The 20,870-nt window shown below is 42.0% G+C and overlaps 1 protein-coding gene across 2 annotated transcripts in view; it reads left to right on the forward strand.

Moving 5' to 3' along the window:
* The first annotated feature begins 535 nt into the window (after window positions 1-535).
* The window catches only part of PLEKHA5 (pleckstrin homology domain containing A5), a 262,209-nt gene continuing 241,874 nt past the window's right edge, over window positions 536-20,870 (forward strand). The window contains exons 1-3 of one of the 2 annotated variants that reach the window (XM_070371158.1): window positions 536-857; window positions 1,014-1,093; window positions 3,386-3,443. In XM_070371158.1, the coding sequence (XP_070227259.1) occupies window positions 766-857; window positions 1,014-1,093; window positions 3,386-3,443 (230 nt within the window). In that variant the 5' untranslated portion in view covers window positions 536-765. The remainder of the gene's footprint in view (window positions 858-1,013; window positions 1,094-3,385; window positions 3,444-20,870) is intronic. The other variant, XM_070371156.1, reaches the window with a different exon arrangement.

The raw sequence follows: 20,870 nt of genomic DNA on the forward strand, positions 1-20,870 counted from the left end.
TGTTAAAAGATTTAAGTGGTCCAGGAAGAGGCAAACTTGTTGTGTCGAGTCTGAATTCACTCTTATTTGTAGGTCTGTGGCAACTTGTCAAACCGTTGCTATCTGGCACACAAAACACAAACAGGAAAAACCTTCCGTGTGCTTGAATGAAAACGGCCTTCCTTTTTAAGGCGATATATATATATATATACACACACACACACACACATACACACACATATGTATATATATTTTTCTTTTGGGGGGAAAAATCTTAGATACCCAATAGCTCTTATAAAACAAAGCTCAGATGCTGTGTTTCTGTTGTTTTAGAGAGAGAGCAACCAGGGGTGTTCAGATTACGCTCTCTTTGAATCGCGCTTGGGGCTGGGAAGCCTTAGGCAAAGCCCGGGGGGCAGGACGCTTTTTTTTTTTTTTTTTCCAATCGATCCCGGAACCTTCGCTCGGGCGGCGGGGGCGGTGGGGAGGCGCGGGAGGGAGGGGTCTGGCCGCGGGGCGCGGCGCCGCTCGCCCATCCCCCGAGCGCGCGGCGGGGCGGCCGGCCGGCGGCCGCGGAGGATGCGGAGGGGCGGCGGCGCGGGCCCGACCCAGCCCGGGCGGCGGGGCGGGCGCCGCCCGAGGGGGTAGGGCGCGCGCGGGGGCGCGCCGGGCCGGGGAGGCGCGCTCCGGCCGCGCTCGCTCTGCTCGTTCGCTGGCTCGCTCCCTCCTCCCTCGGCAGCCGCGGCGGCAGCAGGACAAGGCGGCGGCGGCGGCTGGGGATCAGACATGGCGGCGGATCTGAACCTGGAGTGGATCTGCTCCCTGCCCCGCTCGTGGACTTACGGGATCACCAGGGGCGGCCGCGTCTTCTTCATCAAGTAAAGGACCGGGGCCGGCGCGGGGGGCCCGGAGGGGGGCGGGAGGCTGGCGACCGCGGGACAGCGCGGCGGGTCGGTGCCGCTCCGGCCCCCTCGGCTCCCCACGGCGCCCCCACTCACGCCCCGTCTCGGCTTCTTCTCTCCCCACCCCTGCAGCGAGGAGGCGAAGAGCACCACCTGGCTGCACCCCGTCACCGGCGAGGCCGTGGTCACCGGGCACCGGCGGCAGAGCACAGGTAACGCCGAGCCCGGCCGGGCCCGAGAGGAGTTGGGCTCCGCCGGGAGGAGGCGGCAGAGCCCGGGTCGCCCGCTTCCCTGCCTCGCTACCTGCCCCGAGCCGCCGTCTCCCGGGAGGCGGCGAGGTGGGGCGGAGGCCGGCGGGGGCGGCCGCAGGTAGAGGGAACCGGGGAGGGGGGTGCCCGCCGGGGGACTTCCCTCGAGTCTCCGGACGCCCCTATCCTCCGCCTCGGATCGCCGCCAGCCCGTGGCGCCCTCTGTCCCATCCTAAACTGCTCACCTTCCGCCCCCCACCCTCGTAGGGTGGCCCACTCCCCTCTCCCGGGAAAGCTGGGACCCTGAGTTGCTCCCCCCGCGGCCACTCCTGAGTCCTCCTGCCGCCCCCCGGCCCCCTTGCCACCTTTTAGGAAGTCCTTTCCCTCTCCCATCGTACAGCCCCGGGATCCTGCCTCCGGTCCGCCCGGAGAACGTATCCACAACCTCCCGGGCGGCTTCCTCCTCTGAGGTGGGACTTGAGGGTAAGGTGGCTGATGGAGGAGGTGAGGAGTTCGGGGGTTCTCCGATCGTTCCCCGCGCCGGAGAGGCTGGGGAAATCTGGGCTCTTTGCCTCATGCAGCCGGGGCCGGAGGAGGCATTTGCAGCTGCAGTTGCCCGCCAGCCCGATTCAAAGTCCCCGGCGGCAGCACCGAGGTCGCACACGCTGCCTGGAGCCGGTGGGCGTGCTGGGGGTGGGGGTAGGGGCGTCCCGCGTGCGGGCCTGGGTCCCCGATTGGAGAGGGTCGCCGGGGAACCAGCTCGGTGCCTTGGGTAGCTGGTTTGAAGGCTGCCTGTGAGCTGAGCTGGAGAAGAGAAGATTGGAGCTTCAGTGCTGCTCTGGCTTTCTTTTGTCAGTCTTTGTGTACATTCTTGAAACTTGTTTGCCTTTGAAACGTAACATGTGTTCTCTTCCTGGCCTGCTTCTGTTACTGGTGATTGGAAAGGCTTGAGAACAGTTTGGGTGGAAGGTGAGGCCGGCTTCAGAAAAGCTCTGTAGAGCTAGTCTTCCGGGATATTTCCTCTATAACTCCGAGGTTCTCTCTTAAAGTTGCCAGGTTATTGAACAAGCCTGTCTCCTGTATTACATGCTGGAGTTCAGCACAGTGACTAATATCCCCAAATTTGCAAAAAGGTGGAGGAGGAAAGAGAAAGCTGGTGTAGCAAGCATGATGAGGTTCCATTTTTAAGGCATTTCTGACTAATTCATCGTCATATTTCTTAACTCCTCAGTGTCCTCTTTGACTGAAATGTACATTTTGGTGTTTGTCATACATACAGTCAACTTCAATGGCCTCTTTGCCTTATGGATAGTAACAGGTTTGTGTCACAAGAGACAATGTGATGTTTAGGTTATGTAGCCTCATCGTGTCGTGGAATAGGTCCATGATTATTTTGGCTATGTGAAATACATATTTTTATCGTATTAACTCTCCAGGTTTGATAACATTCACACGTCAGAAAAATTTTATTCTGTGATTTTAGGTTAATTTGATTTTTGAGAGATGATCTTGATTTTTTTTTTTTTTTTTTCCTGGTTTGGTTTATTTTGCTTTGATTTTGCACACACATCAGTGGTTTTTTATTTCAGAGCGGTATCATGATTAAATCCAAGCCACTGGTCGTTTGTAAGTAATTGGCAAGCACAGAATGTTACCATCATTCACCAGCATTCTTGCCAGGTTTATGACTTGAAACTTCACATCTCTGCAAGCCAGGTCTGTAGAAACACACATGTATAAAGCATGTGATGTCAGATTTCATTCCCCTTAATTAAATACTTAGGAAGTTCTCTCTCATCAGTGACACTTCCCGGATGGATTCACTTATGTAGCTGAAAGGTGTGGTCTTAAATAGACTCAACATCCTTAGGAAGAAGTGGGTGTTACCTTTTATGCAGTCTTTTTCTTTGATTTTGGGAGGTATTTTGGCCTGCTGTTCATGGGTATTTACTTGGGATTAGAAGCCATCCCTTGGCTTCTTTTCCTCTCCACTCTCATCAAAGTGTATAATTCTGTCAGATAATCTCTAATGTGGTTGATAGTTTTCTGGTGGCATTACATATGAATTGCCATTCCCCCAAAATGATGTTGTATCTACTATGAATTTTACTACCAGTCTAATGCTTTTTTGGGGGTGGGATTAGAAACTTAATAAATGAAAATCATTGATCGTGAAAAGAAATAATTAAAAATGGTTTGAAACTTACTATGCTGTTCTGTTGAAGTAATACTGATTGTGAAATACATGTTTTTTAGATTTGCCCACTGGCTGGGAAGAAGCATATACTTTTGAAGGTGCAAGATACTATATAAAGTGAGTCTTTTTAATTATGATTTTTTTCCCTTGGTAATTCAGATGTTGTGATTAACCTTTGGTTGTATGTCGAGGTACAATCATGATTTCTTAAGGTTTATCGTATTTTATTGATTTTATGCATTATGAGTGTTGGAATTTGAGGTAAAAGACAACACTCAATTTTCTTATGTTATTTGTCTGGGCATTCATTGATTTAGCAGTTAGATCATTTATGGCCACCGTTACGTTTTGGGGCTTCTGTATATATTCTTGAGTGATTGTAGTAGTTTGTCTTTAGCATGTTACCTTTTTTCTTTTAAAGTGAATTCTGTTCATGTGTATTTTGACCAGAGCTATTAATAAGTAGTGAAAGTGATGTAAAGCTAGGTTACAGTTTGATGGATAGTGACAGGGCTGAAAGTAAAAACAAATAAATACGGAATATTTCACAAACATCTGTGGGAGCATTGTTTGTAATTTGCTTCAGTTTATGTAAATAGAGCTAAGTTTCAAAGTTTCATATCTAAATGTTTTACTGGCATTTGTGTTTGAATAAAAGGCTTTCAGTAGCACTTAAGGACAATTGACCAGTCCTAATCTTTAAATTAATTTTGTAGAATATTGAAATAATTTCTCTTAACTGTTAACTTGACAGTGCTTGGAGATGGATACACCAGTTTGAGGTCAAACATTATGTAGGAAGATTTTTTTTTTTATCCCTCGAGAACATAAAGGTGGTTTTATCTTCATTTTAAATTAGAAACTGTTTACTTAAGAGCTTGTTTTAAAATTTTTTGTTTCATTTTAAGGAACTGAGGCTTGAAGGAGAATGCTTAACTATGAGATTTGGTTGAGATGTCATTGGCTTATTAATAATAACAGATGGCTAGCTTAAGGTACCTCTGCTTCATCCAGCCCAATAAGGCACTTTACTGAGTGCCATTTTAAAGATGATGCCATACCTCATGAAATTATAATTATCTACATGGCTTAAACATTTTTTTAGAATGATTTTTTATAAAATATTAAGGGAAACATACAGATACTAGCTGTGCTTGCTTGTTTTGGATGTAGAAATGGAGAAAGCAGAATGAAGATATAGGAATGGAGTACGGTTTCATGATGTGGTCCTTCCCTGGATATGTTTGATTTGCATCTTTTATTTGGAGATTGTGCTGTGCATCATTAGATGGCCTAAAAAACAAAGGCATGAGTAAAGTGCAGAGTCACCAACTGTTTTCTTTAGAGTTCTTTTTCATCCTGAATTAAAGTGAGTTTGTATTGTCATGAAAGGGATTCTTTTTTTTTTTTGGACAAAGTATTGATATTTCCGAAGACAGCTTTTTTTGGATGGAGTTCGTTTATTTGTATCCAGTATAATCTTAACTGCTGTACATTAAGCCTTGCTGATCTTATAGAATAGGAGTAACACTGTAGTTCTCAATATTATTTAAATTTTGGTGAATGTGTACATCCTTAGATGAATGTTTATTTGGCAGTGCAAAATGTTACTCTGTGCAGGCCGAATATGTATGTTTTAATTTAGAACTAAGCTGTTAGAAAAGACCGAGTTTTCTTTTGTTTCACTAGCCCTTTTGATTAGAGTTTCTTTTATGTTGACATAAACAAATTAGAATCTTACTTGTGTCATGCCTAAGTTTCTCAGGCACGTAAGGACTGCATTCAGAAAGCTGTAATAATTTGACTTTAATTCTACGTGCATTTTTAAGCTAGCGGGTTTTCATCATGTGGTATTGGGAGACAGCCAATCGTTGTGTCCAAAGGTAGCAATAAAGAATTTACTTTATGAAGGTAATTTGTTCTAAAGTTGAGCACGTTTTAGAAATATGCATTCATTAAACCTCTAAACTTCTTTTAAGTAGAAGTTTAAAACAACCATTGAGAAATACATGATTTGCTGAACATTAGGTGCTACTGTTTTTCCTTTCTGGGTTGTATCAGAAGACTAATTTCTTTTAAGGTCAGATAAATCTCTAGTGTGGGCTGTCATTTCCTCAGAACCTTTTACCTTCTTGTGTTGTTATGAGCAACTAGGGGTGCTTGATTATTGTGTACTGGGGGCACTGCTTGTATCTGAAATTTCACAGTTTGCAGAGCACTCTCACATATGTTACCATGTCTGAATCTCGTTTTAATTGTGGTTGTTGTCAGAAGAACTCTTTTCCTTGTCACACCACATAATAAAACAGCAGAAACATGCCTTTGGAACTTAGGAGTCTGCAAAGACAGCAAGATGAGAAACAGCCGGGATGTGAACTATATTTAGAATGTTCAGAGTAGGAGAAAGGATAGGAGTTTGCCGTAGGAAAGTGATGGCTGTTGGTGGATATATTTTTCACTGTGGGTTCTATGTTAGATGAAGAAAGGAGGTTATTGACCAGATTATAATAAAAAGAGGTGATGGAGTGAGCAGGGTGGGTTTTGTTCACATGGGACAGAGAAGATGAAAGGCAGATAAAAGACCCATTGATCATCTTGTTATTCCTAATCCTGTGTTCCTGGGAGGCTCCCAGAGCAAGAAGGGAGACCAAGACCTGGAGTTGTTTCTACTTTAGTTCCCACGTGAAGTACATTCAACTCTCCAATTCCCTTCAGAACAAATGGTGGTGGTGGTTCAAAACGGCAAATGGCCAGGAAGAATTTATCTTTGGATTGTATCGATATTTTAGTGTCAACACCCGCATTCCTGTGGGCAGTAAGAAGAGCAGAAGGAAGGCACGACTGTGGCCTTGACCCTCTAAGACAGTGGAGCTCAGTCTTCACATCTTTAAATTAGGCGGGCTGCAAAAGGCAGCTTCTCTGTTCCAGCCAACTTTCAGATTTCTTTGAATTTTATATGGTTCTGGGAATTTACAATATTCTACAGAATAATGCACTCAGAGTGCCAAAGAAGAGATAGTATGGGAAATGTGGAAAGTTACTTAGCTTTCAGATCCTGCTTAACTATTTAATCTCGGTCTTTAAGCTGTGTGTAGATAACCGCAGATAAGTCTAAGTAGAGCCAAAGCTCTGGGTCTCTTTCTGTTGCCACAGTGGGAGAGTTGTGTGTGTACAGTTGACAGCGTTCACTAATGTCAACAGAGGGGCAGATCACAGTTAAGAGTTGTATAGATTTGAGCTGGATAATCAGTTTACTTTATACAGTTTTTGAAATTGGTTCTTTCATGAACCAATTCATGTTTCAGGAACAATTCATGTTTCAGGAAACAGAATATAAAGAGAAGGTATTTTACTTTAAGTCACTTTGGCCAGAAAAATGTTAAAATTTGAAAATTAATTCTTTACTGTAACAATAAATATTTAGGTTTATGTTTTTAATGAAGAAAGTTTGCCTTAAGCTACCCAGCCTCTAAATTATTTTATTGTGTGTGTGTGTAAATACATATACACAGAGTCTGAATTTGATTATTGTTTCCATATTGCTTTTTAACAATTAATTCATGTTTTTTATTTTTGGGGAAGAATGCTGAAAGTTGCCAGTGATTTTTATAATTTATGAAGTATAGCTTTAAATATTCAAATAACTCAGCTCAAAGTGCAGAAGATAGTCATATATTTGAAGGTTATAAAGCTTTCTGCTTACTCCTTGAAAATATTACTTAATGACTCTGTAATGACAGGTCATGGTAGCTTAAAATGTATGTGTCATTGACTGTTACTTTGTGCTTCAAAGCTTTAAGATGGTTAATTTAAAGTGCTAAGTAAATCTTAAAACAATGCTCTCTGAATAGTGAGCAACTTTGTTCTAATTATCTAGAGGTCATTGCCTTATGTGACAGGTTTGGGGATCAAAAAATGTCTTTGCAGGGTCATAAAGTAGTATGTAAATGTTGTGAGGTTATATTTTCATATTGCCTTTTCCCTTAATTTTAAATTTAAAGTTCTGAAAATCGAACTTAGATATGCAAATAGAGCAGTGTTTGATTTTTTTTTTTTTTTTTTTGACTAATGAAGTTTCATTTCAGTATCTGCTATAGTTGGATCTAATGTATGCTTAGAATTTCAAACTAATCTGCAGTGAGGGGAATTCTAGTATGAAATAACCATTTAAAGTTTCAAGTGAGAAGAAAATCTGTTTCTTCATAGAGTATCACAACTGAAACTATGAGTGAAGACAGGGAGCATAGCTGCCGTGAGAATGTGAGAATATATTGCAGTGCATTTGATATTTAAAATTGTTTGGTATGGTTCTACTATAATATTAGAATTGGGTGTAGCAACATCATGTTTCAGGACAATTCATGGACATTGTACATCTTCTCCATATCCCTAACAGTATTTGGAATGAATAATCCTTCTGTGTATGAAACACTTTATGCTAATTCGTTAGGTACAGCATAACAATGAACTGTGGTTTCAACCTTCAACTGTGGTGTAGAGAAAAGCATGTGGAGTATTAAAGGGAGATGGTGTGGGGCCCCCGGACTCCTAGTGTGAGGCACTTCAACACAGCATTCGATGAATTTAATACTCACAGTAGCCTTTTTTTACCTTCCTCTCCCCTCCTCCCCTTGCACCCTTTTTCATGATGAAACTGAAGCTTAAAGAAGTTAAAGGCCTGTTGTAGGTCTTATAGCTTCAATATTAGTCACTATCATTCAAATTAAGGTCTCTGGGCTAAGTCGCTTCTAGACCTAAAAATACAGAGCAGTATAAACAGATCCTATGGTATGTGTCCCTCCATTAATAGGTTGCTTGGAAATAGAGATCATTTCAAAGAAACAAGTACAGTGGATAGGTTAGTATGTGTGTGCTCACTCACTCAGTTATGTCCAACTCTTTGCGATTCTATAGACTGTAGCGCACCAGTCTCCTTTGCCCATGGGATTTTCCAGGCAAGAATACTGGAGTGGGTTGCCATTTCCTTCTCCAGAGGATCTTCCTGACTCAGGGATCAAACCTGCATCTCCTATGTGGGCAGGCAGATTCCACTGAGCCACCTGGGAAACCCCCTAGGTTAGTAGGTAGGTTAGTAGGCACATGAAAGCTTGTTTAACTCCTCAAAACCTATTGATCAGTATTTTTTTTAATAGAATCTCAGAATTTGGTCATTTCTTTACATCCACTCGAGAGTGTTGGTGTTGGGCACTATTCTAGGTATTTGGTGACTCAGCTGAGGCTTTCCTGGAGCATACAGTCTTACTAGGAAACAAAAAATGAGATTTCCCTGGTGGTCCAGTGGTTAAGAACCCTTCTGTCAATGAAAGGACACATGCAGGTTCGATCTCTGGTCTGGGAAGATTTGACATGCCTTGGGGCAACTAAGCCTGTGCACCTAGAGCCTGTGCTCCCCAACAGGAGAAGCCACTGCACTGAGAAGCCCGCACACAGCAACTAGAGAGTACCTCCTACTCACCACAACTAGAGAAAGCCTGCACAGCCATGAAGACCCAGTGCAGTTGGGTTGTTTTTAAAAAAAATGGAGCAAACATGTGATTTTAAAACAGCATCCTCATAAAGGAAAAGCAGAGTGTTTTGTGACAGATTATGAAATTTTCCCATAAATGTTTCAGTGATTAAGTGTATTTAGGGGTTTCGAGGGTGGGATAACAGGACTTCAAATAGTGTGAATTTTATCATGGAATCTCATGGTCCTTTTTAGTCCCAGGAACATTGCTCAGGACCAGGCCTGCTCAGTGTCTTCTTGTAGTGCCTGCCTATAGCTTAATGCCAGCATCTGGTGAGCCCCTGGTAAGTGGTGTCTGTGCTGATACTGCTGGCCTCCAGCCTCCAGAGGAGTTAGTTGGGGTAGGACCAGAGGAGTCCCCACAGTGTAAGTGACTGCATTTAGAGAACCCCTTTTGGATTTCTCAAGTGATTTCCCCCTTATGTGGATGGACCTCTTTCTTGGTTTGTGTTTCTGATTGTCAAAGCTGGTGTAGTTTAGGAAGGAGGAAGGAAAGGGGAGTAGGGTAAGAATTGGTTGGAAGAGTCAAGGAATCAGAGGCCACCGAAACTGGTGGGATGTCAACATCCCTGTTTAGGTACCGCTGTCTGTCCTACAAAGACAAGGGGTTTCTCAGCGCTTGTGGGCAAATACTCTCTCCTGGGACCTTTTCACCTTTCTATAGAGATATGTATAAGTTGGGGTTAAATGGGGAAAAGTGACATGTATAGCTATGTATGAGCAAATTGGAGTTCATATAAAAGTGATGCTGGTTGTCACTCAAATGGCATCCTAAGAAGTCAGAGAAAGAAGAAGAAACATAGGGCCAGGTTGAAGGGGAAGGGCTTGAGGAGGCAGGAGTGAGTTAGGCCTTCAGGGCATGGCTGAAATTCACATGTATACCAAATACCTAGGATAGTGCCCAGCACTAGCACTCTCGAGTGGATGGAAAGAAATGACCAAATTCCGAGATTCTATTTAAAAAATACTGGTCATTAGGTTTTGAGGGGTTAAATAGTGATGAATAGTGATAACTGCCCTGCTGGTAGGTGATTAGAAAAAATGCTAGGATAATGGGAAGTCAGACTAAGAATTCTGTTTGCAGCAATGTTGTGTCTGGTCTTTGAATGTAAGGCTGAGATTTTCATTTCTAGGCAAGCCACTGCAGATAGGTTGTTTTTGTTTGTTTGTTTTGTTTTTTGGTTTTTTTTTTGGTTAATAGCATAATAGCGTTAATAGCGTAAGGTGAAGGTATTAAGAGAGATTCTAATGCAGGCAGCATGGCTTAGAGAGGGGCAAAACGTGGAATGGAGGAGTCCCTTTCTGGGTCTGTGGCTATAATCTGGGAGGGAGTTAGTGCTGGAAGCAAGTTGGTAGCAGTGGGAATGGAAAGGAAGGAGGCTATTGATCAAAGTTATTAAGGAGGAGTTGACAGGCCTTGGGAGTCTTGGTGAGCTGGGAGGTTGTCAGAGAAAGAGAGGTCAAAAGTTACTTAGAGGCCTTTGTGTCTGAGTGGCTACAAGAATGATTGGGGCCCTTGACCAGAATAAGGGGGTTGGTGGTTGGGGGGAGCTCTAGGTAGAGGTGTTAATGATGGTTTGCTTTTTGAGCTGCTTACCTCAAAAAGGACATCACATTTTAGGTGGCTAAAATCTGGCCTTTCCAAAGGACTCCCAACATTATTTTCTGTTTCCCCTCATGAATAAGAAACATACCCTCTACCCTTAAAGTGCTGTCTCAGCTGCTTTATCTCCAAATAATATATGTAGATCCAAGCCAGCACTGTCATATTCTTTCATCCAGTAACTCATTCAACAAATAGTTCGCAAGCGCTGTGTGCTGAGCACTTTAGGTTTTGTGAATGAAATAGACATGGACCTTGCTCTTATGGAGCTTATAGTTAAATTAGTGGGAGAGACAGTGGTAACATAATCACAAACGCAGTCTGATAAATGCTATGACGTGTGCATGATGCTTTGAGCAGATGCATTGTGAGGAATTGGTCCAGTATGGAAGAGGCCTTTCTCACTAACGTAAGGAATAAACCTTCTTCCTAAGCTCAGCTGTGAAACCCCACAGAGTGATCAGAATAGAGCAGCACAAAGTCACCTGACAGATGAAGAATTAATAGCATCTGGGCTTGAGACTGGACTGTAACCTGAGTGACAGTGTTGTTGTAGCCAATGAAAGACTTGGGGTGGCGTTGATGTGATGTGGAATTTTAGAAAAAAGGAGAAACACTGCAACAGAAGTTACCCTCTACTGTCTACTAGAGATCAAGGCTAAGCTGACTATGATTATGATTTTAACTATTATTTCAGTCTCAGTGGCACAGTCTTCCAGTTACCTAGTCATTCACCAACACATTTTTTCTTCCAATTCTCTTCAATACATTTTGAACTCATAATTATATGCCTTAGTGAATAGGATACATCATTAAGCAAAATATACCCGCCAAACTCTACTCTTCTCGGGGGTGGCATGGTGGGGGAGGGAATATCAGACAAAGAAAATATAACATTGGTAAATAAGTTTTATGGTATGTAAGCATATATAAGTGCTCTAAGAAAAAAAAATTAGAGCTAGATGTGGAGGATCAGGAGAGGAGTGTAGAGGAATGGGTGTGGGAGAAAAAAACAGTGCAATCAGAGAAGGATAGGCAGGGCTGTGTGGGGCCTCATTGGTTGGTATAATTGGCTGTTAACACAGGGTGATGTGGAGCTGTCGCAGGTCTGAGCAGAGGAAAAGTGTGGTCTGATTTTGCCCTTTGAAAGGGTCAGTCTGACTGTTGTGTTAGATGAGACTTTGGGGGGACTTAGTGGAGCCCCTCCAACAAAAGTTCTGCCCTCATCAGATTCTCTCCTTATGTTTCTTTTTAACACTTAACAGAATTATGATGAAATACTTAATCCTATAACCATCGTATTTCTTTTAAGCTCCCAGTAGTCATCAGTTCCACTGATTTAATAATAATAACAGCTTTTTAGGGGAGACAGAGAGATATAACCATATTAAATAAACCCTTTTATCCTTATTTCAGAAATAGTATATTGAAAAACCACATTTTAAAATCAAGCCAATGCTTGGTTAATACCTGTTTGCCTATATACACTCATGGTAGGTAGCCTTCAGGAAAAGCAGCTTGTTTATAGCTGTATTTTCTGTCCCTCAGCTCAAACCTTTCTCATAATACTTCCTCAATAAATATTTCTTGATGAATTTTAATGATGACAGTGATCTTAATTCCATGCTATTCAAAAGCCTTATAATGTGGCTTTTTGTGAAATTTAAATATTCTCATTATGTGACAGTCTGTCTGTCCCAGTATGAATTAGGAAATCAGTTGTTTCTCAAGTGTGGCTTATGTGATTCTCCTCCAAGATACAGATAGGATCTGCCCAGAAGCCCAGCTGAGTGGCCAGCACCAGGATGAAGCCAAGATAACGCGGGGACCTGTGAGGCTTGCTGGGAGACGGACCTTGGCAGTGACCATGCTGTTTCCACTTAGACATGTTGATGGTTCAGCCTACTGTGATTTGGAGAATAGAGGAAATACTGAAGTCTGTCTGCTGTCAGGAGGAGTATGAGTAAAGCAGATAGAGTCCGCTTAGAGACCACTGAACTCAGTGGATCCTAGAAAGGCCTGAGAGGAGTAGAAGGTGGGCCTCATGAGGTGCAGGTCACCGACGTGTCAGAAGCACTCGGGGAAGTCTTAGAAATAGCCTCCTGGCTACTTGGGAATTATTCTTTGAAGTGGCCAGTAATTTCAGAAACCCTAAGAGAATCCTTCTAGACCAGGGGTCCCCTGTTAGGGCTGCACAGCAGGAGGTGAGAGGCAGGCCAACCAGCGAAGCTTCATCTGTATTTACAGGTGCTCCCCATTGCTTGCATTACCACCCGAGCTCCATTGCCTGTCCATGGTGGCATTAGATTCTTGCAGGAGCATGAACCCCACCTGAGCTCGACTTATCCCTAAACCATATGCCCTGTCCCAGTCCATGGAAAAACTGTCTTCCGCAAAACCTGTGTCTGGTACCAAAAAGCTTGGGGACTGCTTCTCTAGACTGTTAACTCTTCGGAGGCAGAGACTGTGTCATAATCATGTTTCCAGCATCCGACACATAATAGCCAGTGAGATGTTTGAAATGAAGACCTATTACAGATGGTAGGAAAAGTAAATCTGAACATCCCAGGACATTTTCCTGCTTCTCATTTGTCATCTAGTTAGGATTCATACTGTTGCAAATGTCAGTGACCCAAAGCCAACTATTATAAGCAAAAGCCAGCTCTTCTCGCATGTTAATTCCAGGAGTGACACAAATGAATCCTTCAAGGCCCTTCTTACCCACCTTTTTCCACTTGAGAAAGCTTTTCTCCACTTAACCAGGAAAATAGCTGCTCACAGCCCCAGATTACATTCTTTTAGCTGTTTAAATCAAAAGATAAGGTTTCTTCTCTGTTCCCCAATAAAAAATCTTAGGGACTTTGACTGTCTTGTATCCCGTGCCCACCGCTAGAGTGAAGACTGGTCCTCTGGTCTTCAGTCATTCTCTGTCCTTAGCTGAAGCTGAGATTATAATACTATCAGCCAGCCTTCCGAGGACCCGTGCGATAAGAGAGGAAGGCCAGGTTCACGCAGGAAGTCTGGGTGTGAAAGTCTGTGTGATCAGAGACTACCGCTCCTCCCTGGTATACAGGGCACAGTGCTAAAGGCCAGGAAGGCCATGAACTTGAGCACCTGCAGTCTTCTAAGAAGTGATCGTATCAGTGATTGCAAGGCCGCTTTCTGCCTTCCACTGAAGAGGGAGTAGCTGAAGATACACACAGGGTAGTTCAGGCCTGGACCTGGGAGAATGGAGAGCAAGTGTTAAATTCTGAGGATGAAGCCATAGAAACCAATCCTGTCCTGGCTGCCTTGAGCAAGGGGAACTGAGGAAACCAACTTGGATTTAGTACGAGTGGCAGTACAGTCTCACTGTGGCCAAAACCCCACCCTGCTGGAGTGCACCAGGGGTTCCCGCTGGTTCTTCTGAAATCACTAGCCACTCATGATTCCCACACAATGTCAGTGCTTGAGTAATGCTACCCAGACTTGCTTACTGCACGAATCCCATGGATGTTCTACACATTCTTTCCCTCCATCCCTTCCAAGTGACTAAGATTCTTTACACATGTTATTTCTTTGGGATAGATATGGTTCTCAAAAGAGAATCTGCCTCTGAGATGAAAAATTGCTTTAGTCTTCATATTGAGTTAATTCCATCGGCTTTTGCCGAATTTGATTAAAAGTGCATATAATACCCATTTTATTAAATGTTTATAGTAAAGTTGTTCAACCTAAAATTTAAAACTCAGTAAAATGGGACAGTATGGCCCAGTCTTCAGAAAAAACAAGGAATTACTCCTTGCTCATTTTCTATAGTACAGCACAATGGTGCAAGGAAAGTAACATGTTAAACCTAGTGTCAATTTTTTTCTCTTGAAAATTCATCTGTGGTACTACATTTACTTTGAAAAATCTGTTCTACCATGGAATATAGATGCATCTAATAATGATGGCATTTAAAAAAATTTAGTAAAGAAATGTCAGAGAATGATTCCAAATCCATCTTAAGTGTGTGTGCTTTTTTCCAACCTGTTTTATAATGTTAAGTGTTTCTTTCTGATTATAGAAGTAATGTATTTTTATTATAGAACATTTGGAAAAAAACTGAAGAGTATAAAAGAGAAAATAAAAATCACCCAGTCCCATTATGCAGAGGGAATTTCTATTAATATTTCAGTATATATGCATAAATATTTTTAAAGATTTGGGTCTTATTGCTAATACTGCGTTGAATGCTGTTTTCATTAAAGTTATATTGTGTGTCCTCATGTTACTATATATTTATTCATTGAAAGATTTTTTATTAATCAGATAGTCTGTCTTATGAATATATAATAGTTTAATCATCCTATTTTTAGATGGCTGTGAGGCTTCCTTGGTGGCTCATTGGTAAAGAATCTGCCTGCCAATGCAGGAGATGCAGGTTTGATTCCTGGGTTGGGGAGATCCCCTGGAGAAGGAAATGGCAACCCATTCCAGTATTCTTGCCTGGAGAATCCCATGGACAGAGGATCCTGGAGGGCTACAGTCCTTGGGTTCCCAAAAGAGTTGGACACGACTTAGCAACTAAATAGCTGTTTCCAACTTTTTGCCGTGAGAAAAATCCTATGTAATACTCTTATATGCATGTTTGTTTCCTAGACTTGGAATTATTGGGATAGGGTATGAGCTTTTTGGGTCTTCCCTGGTAGCTCAGTTGGTAAAGAATCCACCTACAATGCAGGAGACCCCAGTTCGATTCCTGGGTTGGGAAGATCTGCTGGAGAAGGGATAGGCTACCCACTCTAGTGTTCTTGGGCTTCCCTTGTGGCTCAGCTGGTAAAGAATCTGCCTGCAATGCAGGAGACCTGGGTTTTTGATCCCTGGGTTGGGAAGATCCCCTGGAAAAGGGAAAGGCTACCCACTCCAGTATTCTGGCCTGGAGAATTCCATGGACTGTATAGTCCATGGGATCCCAAAGAGTTGGACATGATTGAGTGCCTTTCACTTCACTCACTCATGAGCTTTTTAAAGGTTCATTACTTAACATTTTGCCCAATTGCCCTCTAGGAGATTTGTACAAAGTTATGTTCTCCCCTTGTACGTGAGAATGTTTAAAAGTGCCCTTGTTTCTCCAGACCTATAATAAATACTCTGATTGGATAGGTGAAATTTGAAGGTATTTCTTGAAGAATTTGATGGAGAATCTGTGTGGGTTTTTATTAGCAATTCTGACAGTTTGGAACAAGAATTAGTCTTCCAGTTATCTGTTGTTACATAACTGACTATCCTAAAACTTAGTAGCTAAAAACAGCAATGGTTTATAATTTCTCACCTTTCTTTGGGTTGACTGGGCTCAGCCAGACTGCTCTTCTGTTTCCTGTGCTGTAATTGAGGTTACTCGTACAGATACATTCAGCTGGAACTTGATGGTGGCCGGAGTTTCCCAATGTCTTCTCGTGGCCTCTCATGCCTTAGTGGTCTATCTAGAGTTGCTTGATAACAAGGCAGCTGGGCTTCCAAGAGGGAATATTCCAAAAAGACAAGCCCCTGGGTGTAAGCATTTATGTAATAAAACCTATGATTGTTTTATGCCTGCTCATGTCCTGTTGATCAGAGCAAATCACATAACCTAGGCCAAACTCAGAAGTGGGAGAGAACTATACAAGCCTCTGAATACTGGGAGATGTGGTTCATCGCAGACTATTGAGGTAATGGACTACCAGAGATAGTAAATAATTCTCGAGTAGCGTAGCAATTCTAATTGATTAGCAGTAGTACTTTGGAGCACTGTATTGGGAAGAATTTGGAGAGTAACTTCTGGATCAGTAGGAAAGTATATTGTGACAAGTTGATGTTGCAAGGGCTTAGGTGAGGATGTCGGTACAGAGTTGTATTTACCATCTTTAATATCTACAAATTTATATGATAAAATTATAAACCTCAAAATGAAAAGCAATTCAAGAGCTTGCATGTAGGCCCAAATATTTTTAAAACATGGGCACACTTGAGTAAATTGAGTTTTAAGCATTTGTTCATCCTGGGTTCACACAATTAATACAACTGGAGTATAGGAGGTCAATTATTGGTATCTTGTGCTAGATTAATTTGCAAAATATCTATATTTTACACCAGGACTGCTCTTCCCCATTGCTGAGTGAAAAAGCTGTAGCAGAGTTCATCGATGAGGAACAAGTACCCATATTAGTGATCACAGTGGTGTCCCAGGTCATATGTGTCGGTGGGTGGATGGCTAGATGGACAGATAATCTCACATATATATGTATTTGCATTGTGAGTGTGTGGTTTTAAGTGCTTGACTGACTTGTGAACTTGACCTTTGGATTAACTTATATGATTTAACTGGTATTATTAGTGGCAATATTTAAGAGTAGGCACTATAACCTATGCATTCCCAGGGAGACTTATAGGAAAATGTTACTGTTGCTTTTGATACAGTAGTGTAGAGTCCCTCTCACCCCATACTTGACCTCCCAGAGGAGGTTCCGTGTATTGGTAGTTTGGTGTTTGTCCTACTCCCCTTTCTTTGCATACCTATCCAAGCATATATTCATTTATTTATTTTTACCAAGATGAACTTGTCCTATGTGTATGATTCTTTGACTTTTCCTTTTTATTTAATATCTTCGGTCTCTTCACATTAGTAGTTAGAAGTCAACACCATTCTTTCAGTAGCTACAAAGTATTCATTAATTATTTAGCTGTACCCACCCCTAATTGTGTGGACATTAGTGTTTTTCCATTTTTCCCCCCTCAGTTTCTAAAATTGTTGTGAACATATTTATACATAAACTTTATGGTCATATGCAAATATTTTTATAAAATAGATATGGAAATTGCTGAGTTAGGTTGTATATGTATTTTAGCTTTTGATAAATGTGGTAAAACCCTGGTAAACAGCATAAATAGTATCTGAAAATATTGAAATGTGTAATTATAAGATAAATGAGAAGTAGTATTTTTCATTAAGTTCATGGAGTTACATGCAAGAAATAAGAAAGTGGTAGAAACTGACACATTGTACAGAGCTGCATAGTGAATCTGAAAGCCCCAAATGATAACAGTGCGTCACTCCCTAAATTCCTTTTGCAGTTGGAGTTGGACCAACTATTGGAGCCCTTCGACAGTCACATTCAGATTGGTTTATGGCTTTACTCTTTGTGGTTAGGCCAACTTCCAAAAACTCTTCACCATTTTATCCTTGCATCATGTAGGATTATTATCTCCTGTATCCTTGCCAGTAGTTGGAGTTACAAGACTCAAGTTTTGAGGGAATCCAATGGACAAAAGTGATATCTTGTTTGAATTCGCATGTTCTTGGTTTTGGCCACGCTTGTCGTCTTTCCCTCTGTTTGTCTCCTGTTTGAGTCTCTTCTACCGATTGCTTCTTCCATATATTTTCTCTATTCTTCTCTTGCTATTTTTCTTAATGATTTATGTCATTTATATTATTTGTATTTTTGATGTCAGAGCCAGTTAGCTTAAAGAGCTCTCCAAAATAGTTTCATTGTGCACCCTGGTAAGTAAAAAAAAATTTGGTTGTATTCTCTCATTATATGTCTATTGATTTACAGATTATATACATGTATTGTCATTAGTCTATGTCTTACAACTTAGTAAAGCTTATTTTTTCCTTACTTTATTGTGTCTTAAAAATAAGTGTAAATAGGGGTGCTAACATGTCAACAGCTCAATGAAGAGAGTCCAGTGTGCATTCACCTAGGAATTTAGGAGTTCTCCATGATACATGATGTAGGCCTATTATAGGCCTATTAAGTTGGCCAAGAGGAGATGCTTTTTGTCCTGTGACCACAGTGTGCAAATCTGTAAGCCTCTGGCCGCTGAGTGTTCTGGTGAAGTGGAAAGTAGCCAAGGGTCAGACCTTGGCTCTGTTACCTCTGTTAACTACACAGCTTGGAGAAAATTGCTTATTCCCACTAAGAACCAGTTTCTTGGAGAGGGTAATTCTTGTCTTGCCTTCTTTATAGGCTTATGATGTGAGTGAATATGTAAACAAACTTGGAAAAACTGTAAACCATGGTTACATATGAAATACGTGGGTATTTGTTTTGCAAGGCCATAACATTTTGTATATGCACACTTCCAGATCATTTATGCTAAACAGTTGAAAATCCTGGCCTACTAATAATGGTTCAGAAATATTTTTTTAAAAAAGTAATCTTTTTGGTGGCATGGAGGATCCAACTCCTGCCTACCGCATTGGAAACACAGTCTTAACCTCTGGACTGCCAGGGAAATCCCCAGAAATATCATTTTAAGCCTTCAACTTGTATAGATTCTGAGTTTCTTGTAGGTAGAAACTGTCACACAGGCTAGTCAGTAAGTTTTGTTGTTGATGGTATCAGATCAGATAACATATATATTTTTGGTTTTTAAAATGGTTTTTATTTAAGAAAGCCTTGTGATTTAAGAATTAGAAATCAGCTTATTTGTGAAGTACCCAGTGGCGCTAAGGAAGACTTTCTTGAAAGAGTAAAGTAGCTTTTGTCCAGGCTGCAGGTAAAAGGCAGGACCTAGAATGAATATATTCTCCAGGGTAGAGGAGAACTCAAGGCATTGTAACATAAGGGCCTGTTCACATAGGTGGAGTGAACTGAATTATACGGGAGGTGGTATAGGATACAGTGTACCCAGGAGTGATGATGAAAAGGCAGTAAGAACATGGATAATGCTGTGTTTTAAAAATGTGTTTCATAATTTTTTTAAAGAATGTATTATCTGTAGAATAAATTATTATCATCTGAAGAAGGTGGTAGATGAAGGGAAGAGAAATGAACTGAACCCCTGATAATCAATAAAAAGGAATAGGAGAAATTGGGATTGCTATACAAGTTTAAATATAGAGGTTTGAAATATTTCACAAGTATTAACAGTCAGGCCCTGCAACAGTATTGGAAAACAGGCGCTCACAGGCCTGCGCTGCTGGCTGGCCCGGCTGGCCTGTGACCAGTAGTGGCCTGGGTAGGCTGGGACTGGAGCTGTGGGCAGTGGGCCAGGTGAGGTCACATTCCTTCTGAATACCCTCCTTGCCTTCCCTCTCCTTTGATTCTCAGAACAGCCCCACAGGGTAGAAAGCTGGACGGGCCGAGTCCAGTTAGAGTCACTAAACCTTTTATGCTTACCCAGATGAGTGGGAAGGGGAGGTGGCGTGCTTCCTTTTTATATCTACTTTCAAAAACTTATTTAAGACTCTCGGAGGAGGTAGAAGACTGTGCGAAAAAGAAATTCTTTGCGAACTTGGAAGAATAGCTGTATTTCTCAGAAATAGTTCATGCTGAGGAAATTCTGTATCTCAGAAAAGAATGATAGAAGGACTTTTTTTTTTTTTTTTCTGATACAGAGAAATCACAGGTCCATTTTGAACATTTACCTAATAATCCAGATTTTTACAAAGGCATGTCAAGCCCCCACCCCCAACCCCGTTATTTTTATGTGAATGAGTCTCAGTCCAGCTGCTGTTCCTTTCCCAGTGGAGCTGCAGAGGAAACTGAGTTCAAAACAGGCAGTATTATTGGTAGGAGAAATAAACTCCTTTGATGGGGTTCTACATCTTTTCCGTATATAACAGTTCCTACCTAGTATGGTATTAAAGCCTCCTTGCAGAAGACCCTGAGATGAAAATATTTTACAATTTTGGGCTTCAATTCCTCAAACACATTGAAGGAGAAATGTAATAGATGATTCAAGTTGAATAGATATGATTAATCTTGCTGCGTTAGTTAGTGCTATATAAGAAGCCATCTCCAAACTCAAAGTCTTGAAATAGTCACTGTATATTGCTGAACACAGGGTTGGCTAGTCAGTTCCTCTAGTGTCTGTTGCATTTATTCTCTCTGTTTTAAACTTCTTAGTTTATATTGGAGTATAGTCAATTAACAATGTTATGATAGTTACAGGTGGTCAGCAAAGGGACTCAGCCATATGTATCAGTTCAATTCAGTCGCTCAGCTGTGTCCGACTCTTTGCGACCCCATGAATTGCAGCACGCCAGGCCTCCCTGTCCATCACCAACTCCCGGAGTTCACCCAGACTCACGTCCATCGAGTCGGTGATACCATCCAGCCATCTCATCCTCTGTCGTCCCCTTCTCCTCCTGCCCCCAATCCCTCCCAGCATCAGAGTCTTTTCCAATGAGTCAACTCTTCACATGAGATGGCCAAAGTATTGGAGTTTCAGCTTTAGCATCATTCCCCCAAACTTCCTCCCATCCAGGCTGTCACATTTAGCAGAGTTCCTTGTGCCATTCACTAGGATCTTGTTGGTTTTCCATTTTAAATGTCCTGTTGCTTTTACTCTTGTCTGAGATCAGATGTGGGTCAAGCAGGAGGCTCTGCTGATCTTGGCTGGTCTGGGATGGTCTTTTCTGCGATGGTAGAAATGACTGGGCCCTCTTCCACATCCCCAGTAGGCT

The sequence above is a fragment of the Bos mutus genome, chromosome 5 (assembly GCF_027580195.1).
Source record: "Bos mutus isolate GX-2022 chromosome 5, NWIPB_WYAK_1.1, whole genome shotgun sequence".
Lineage (NCBI taxonomy): Eukaryota > Metazoa > Chordata > Mammalia > Artiodactyla > Bovidae > Bos > Bos mutus.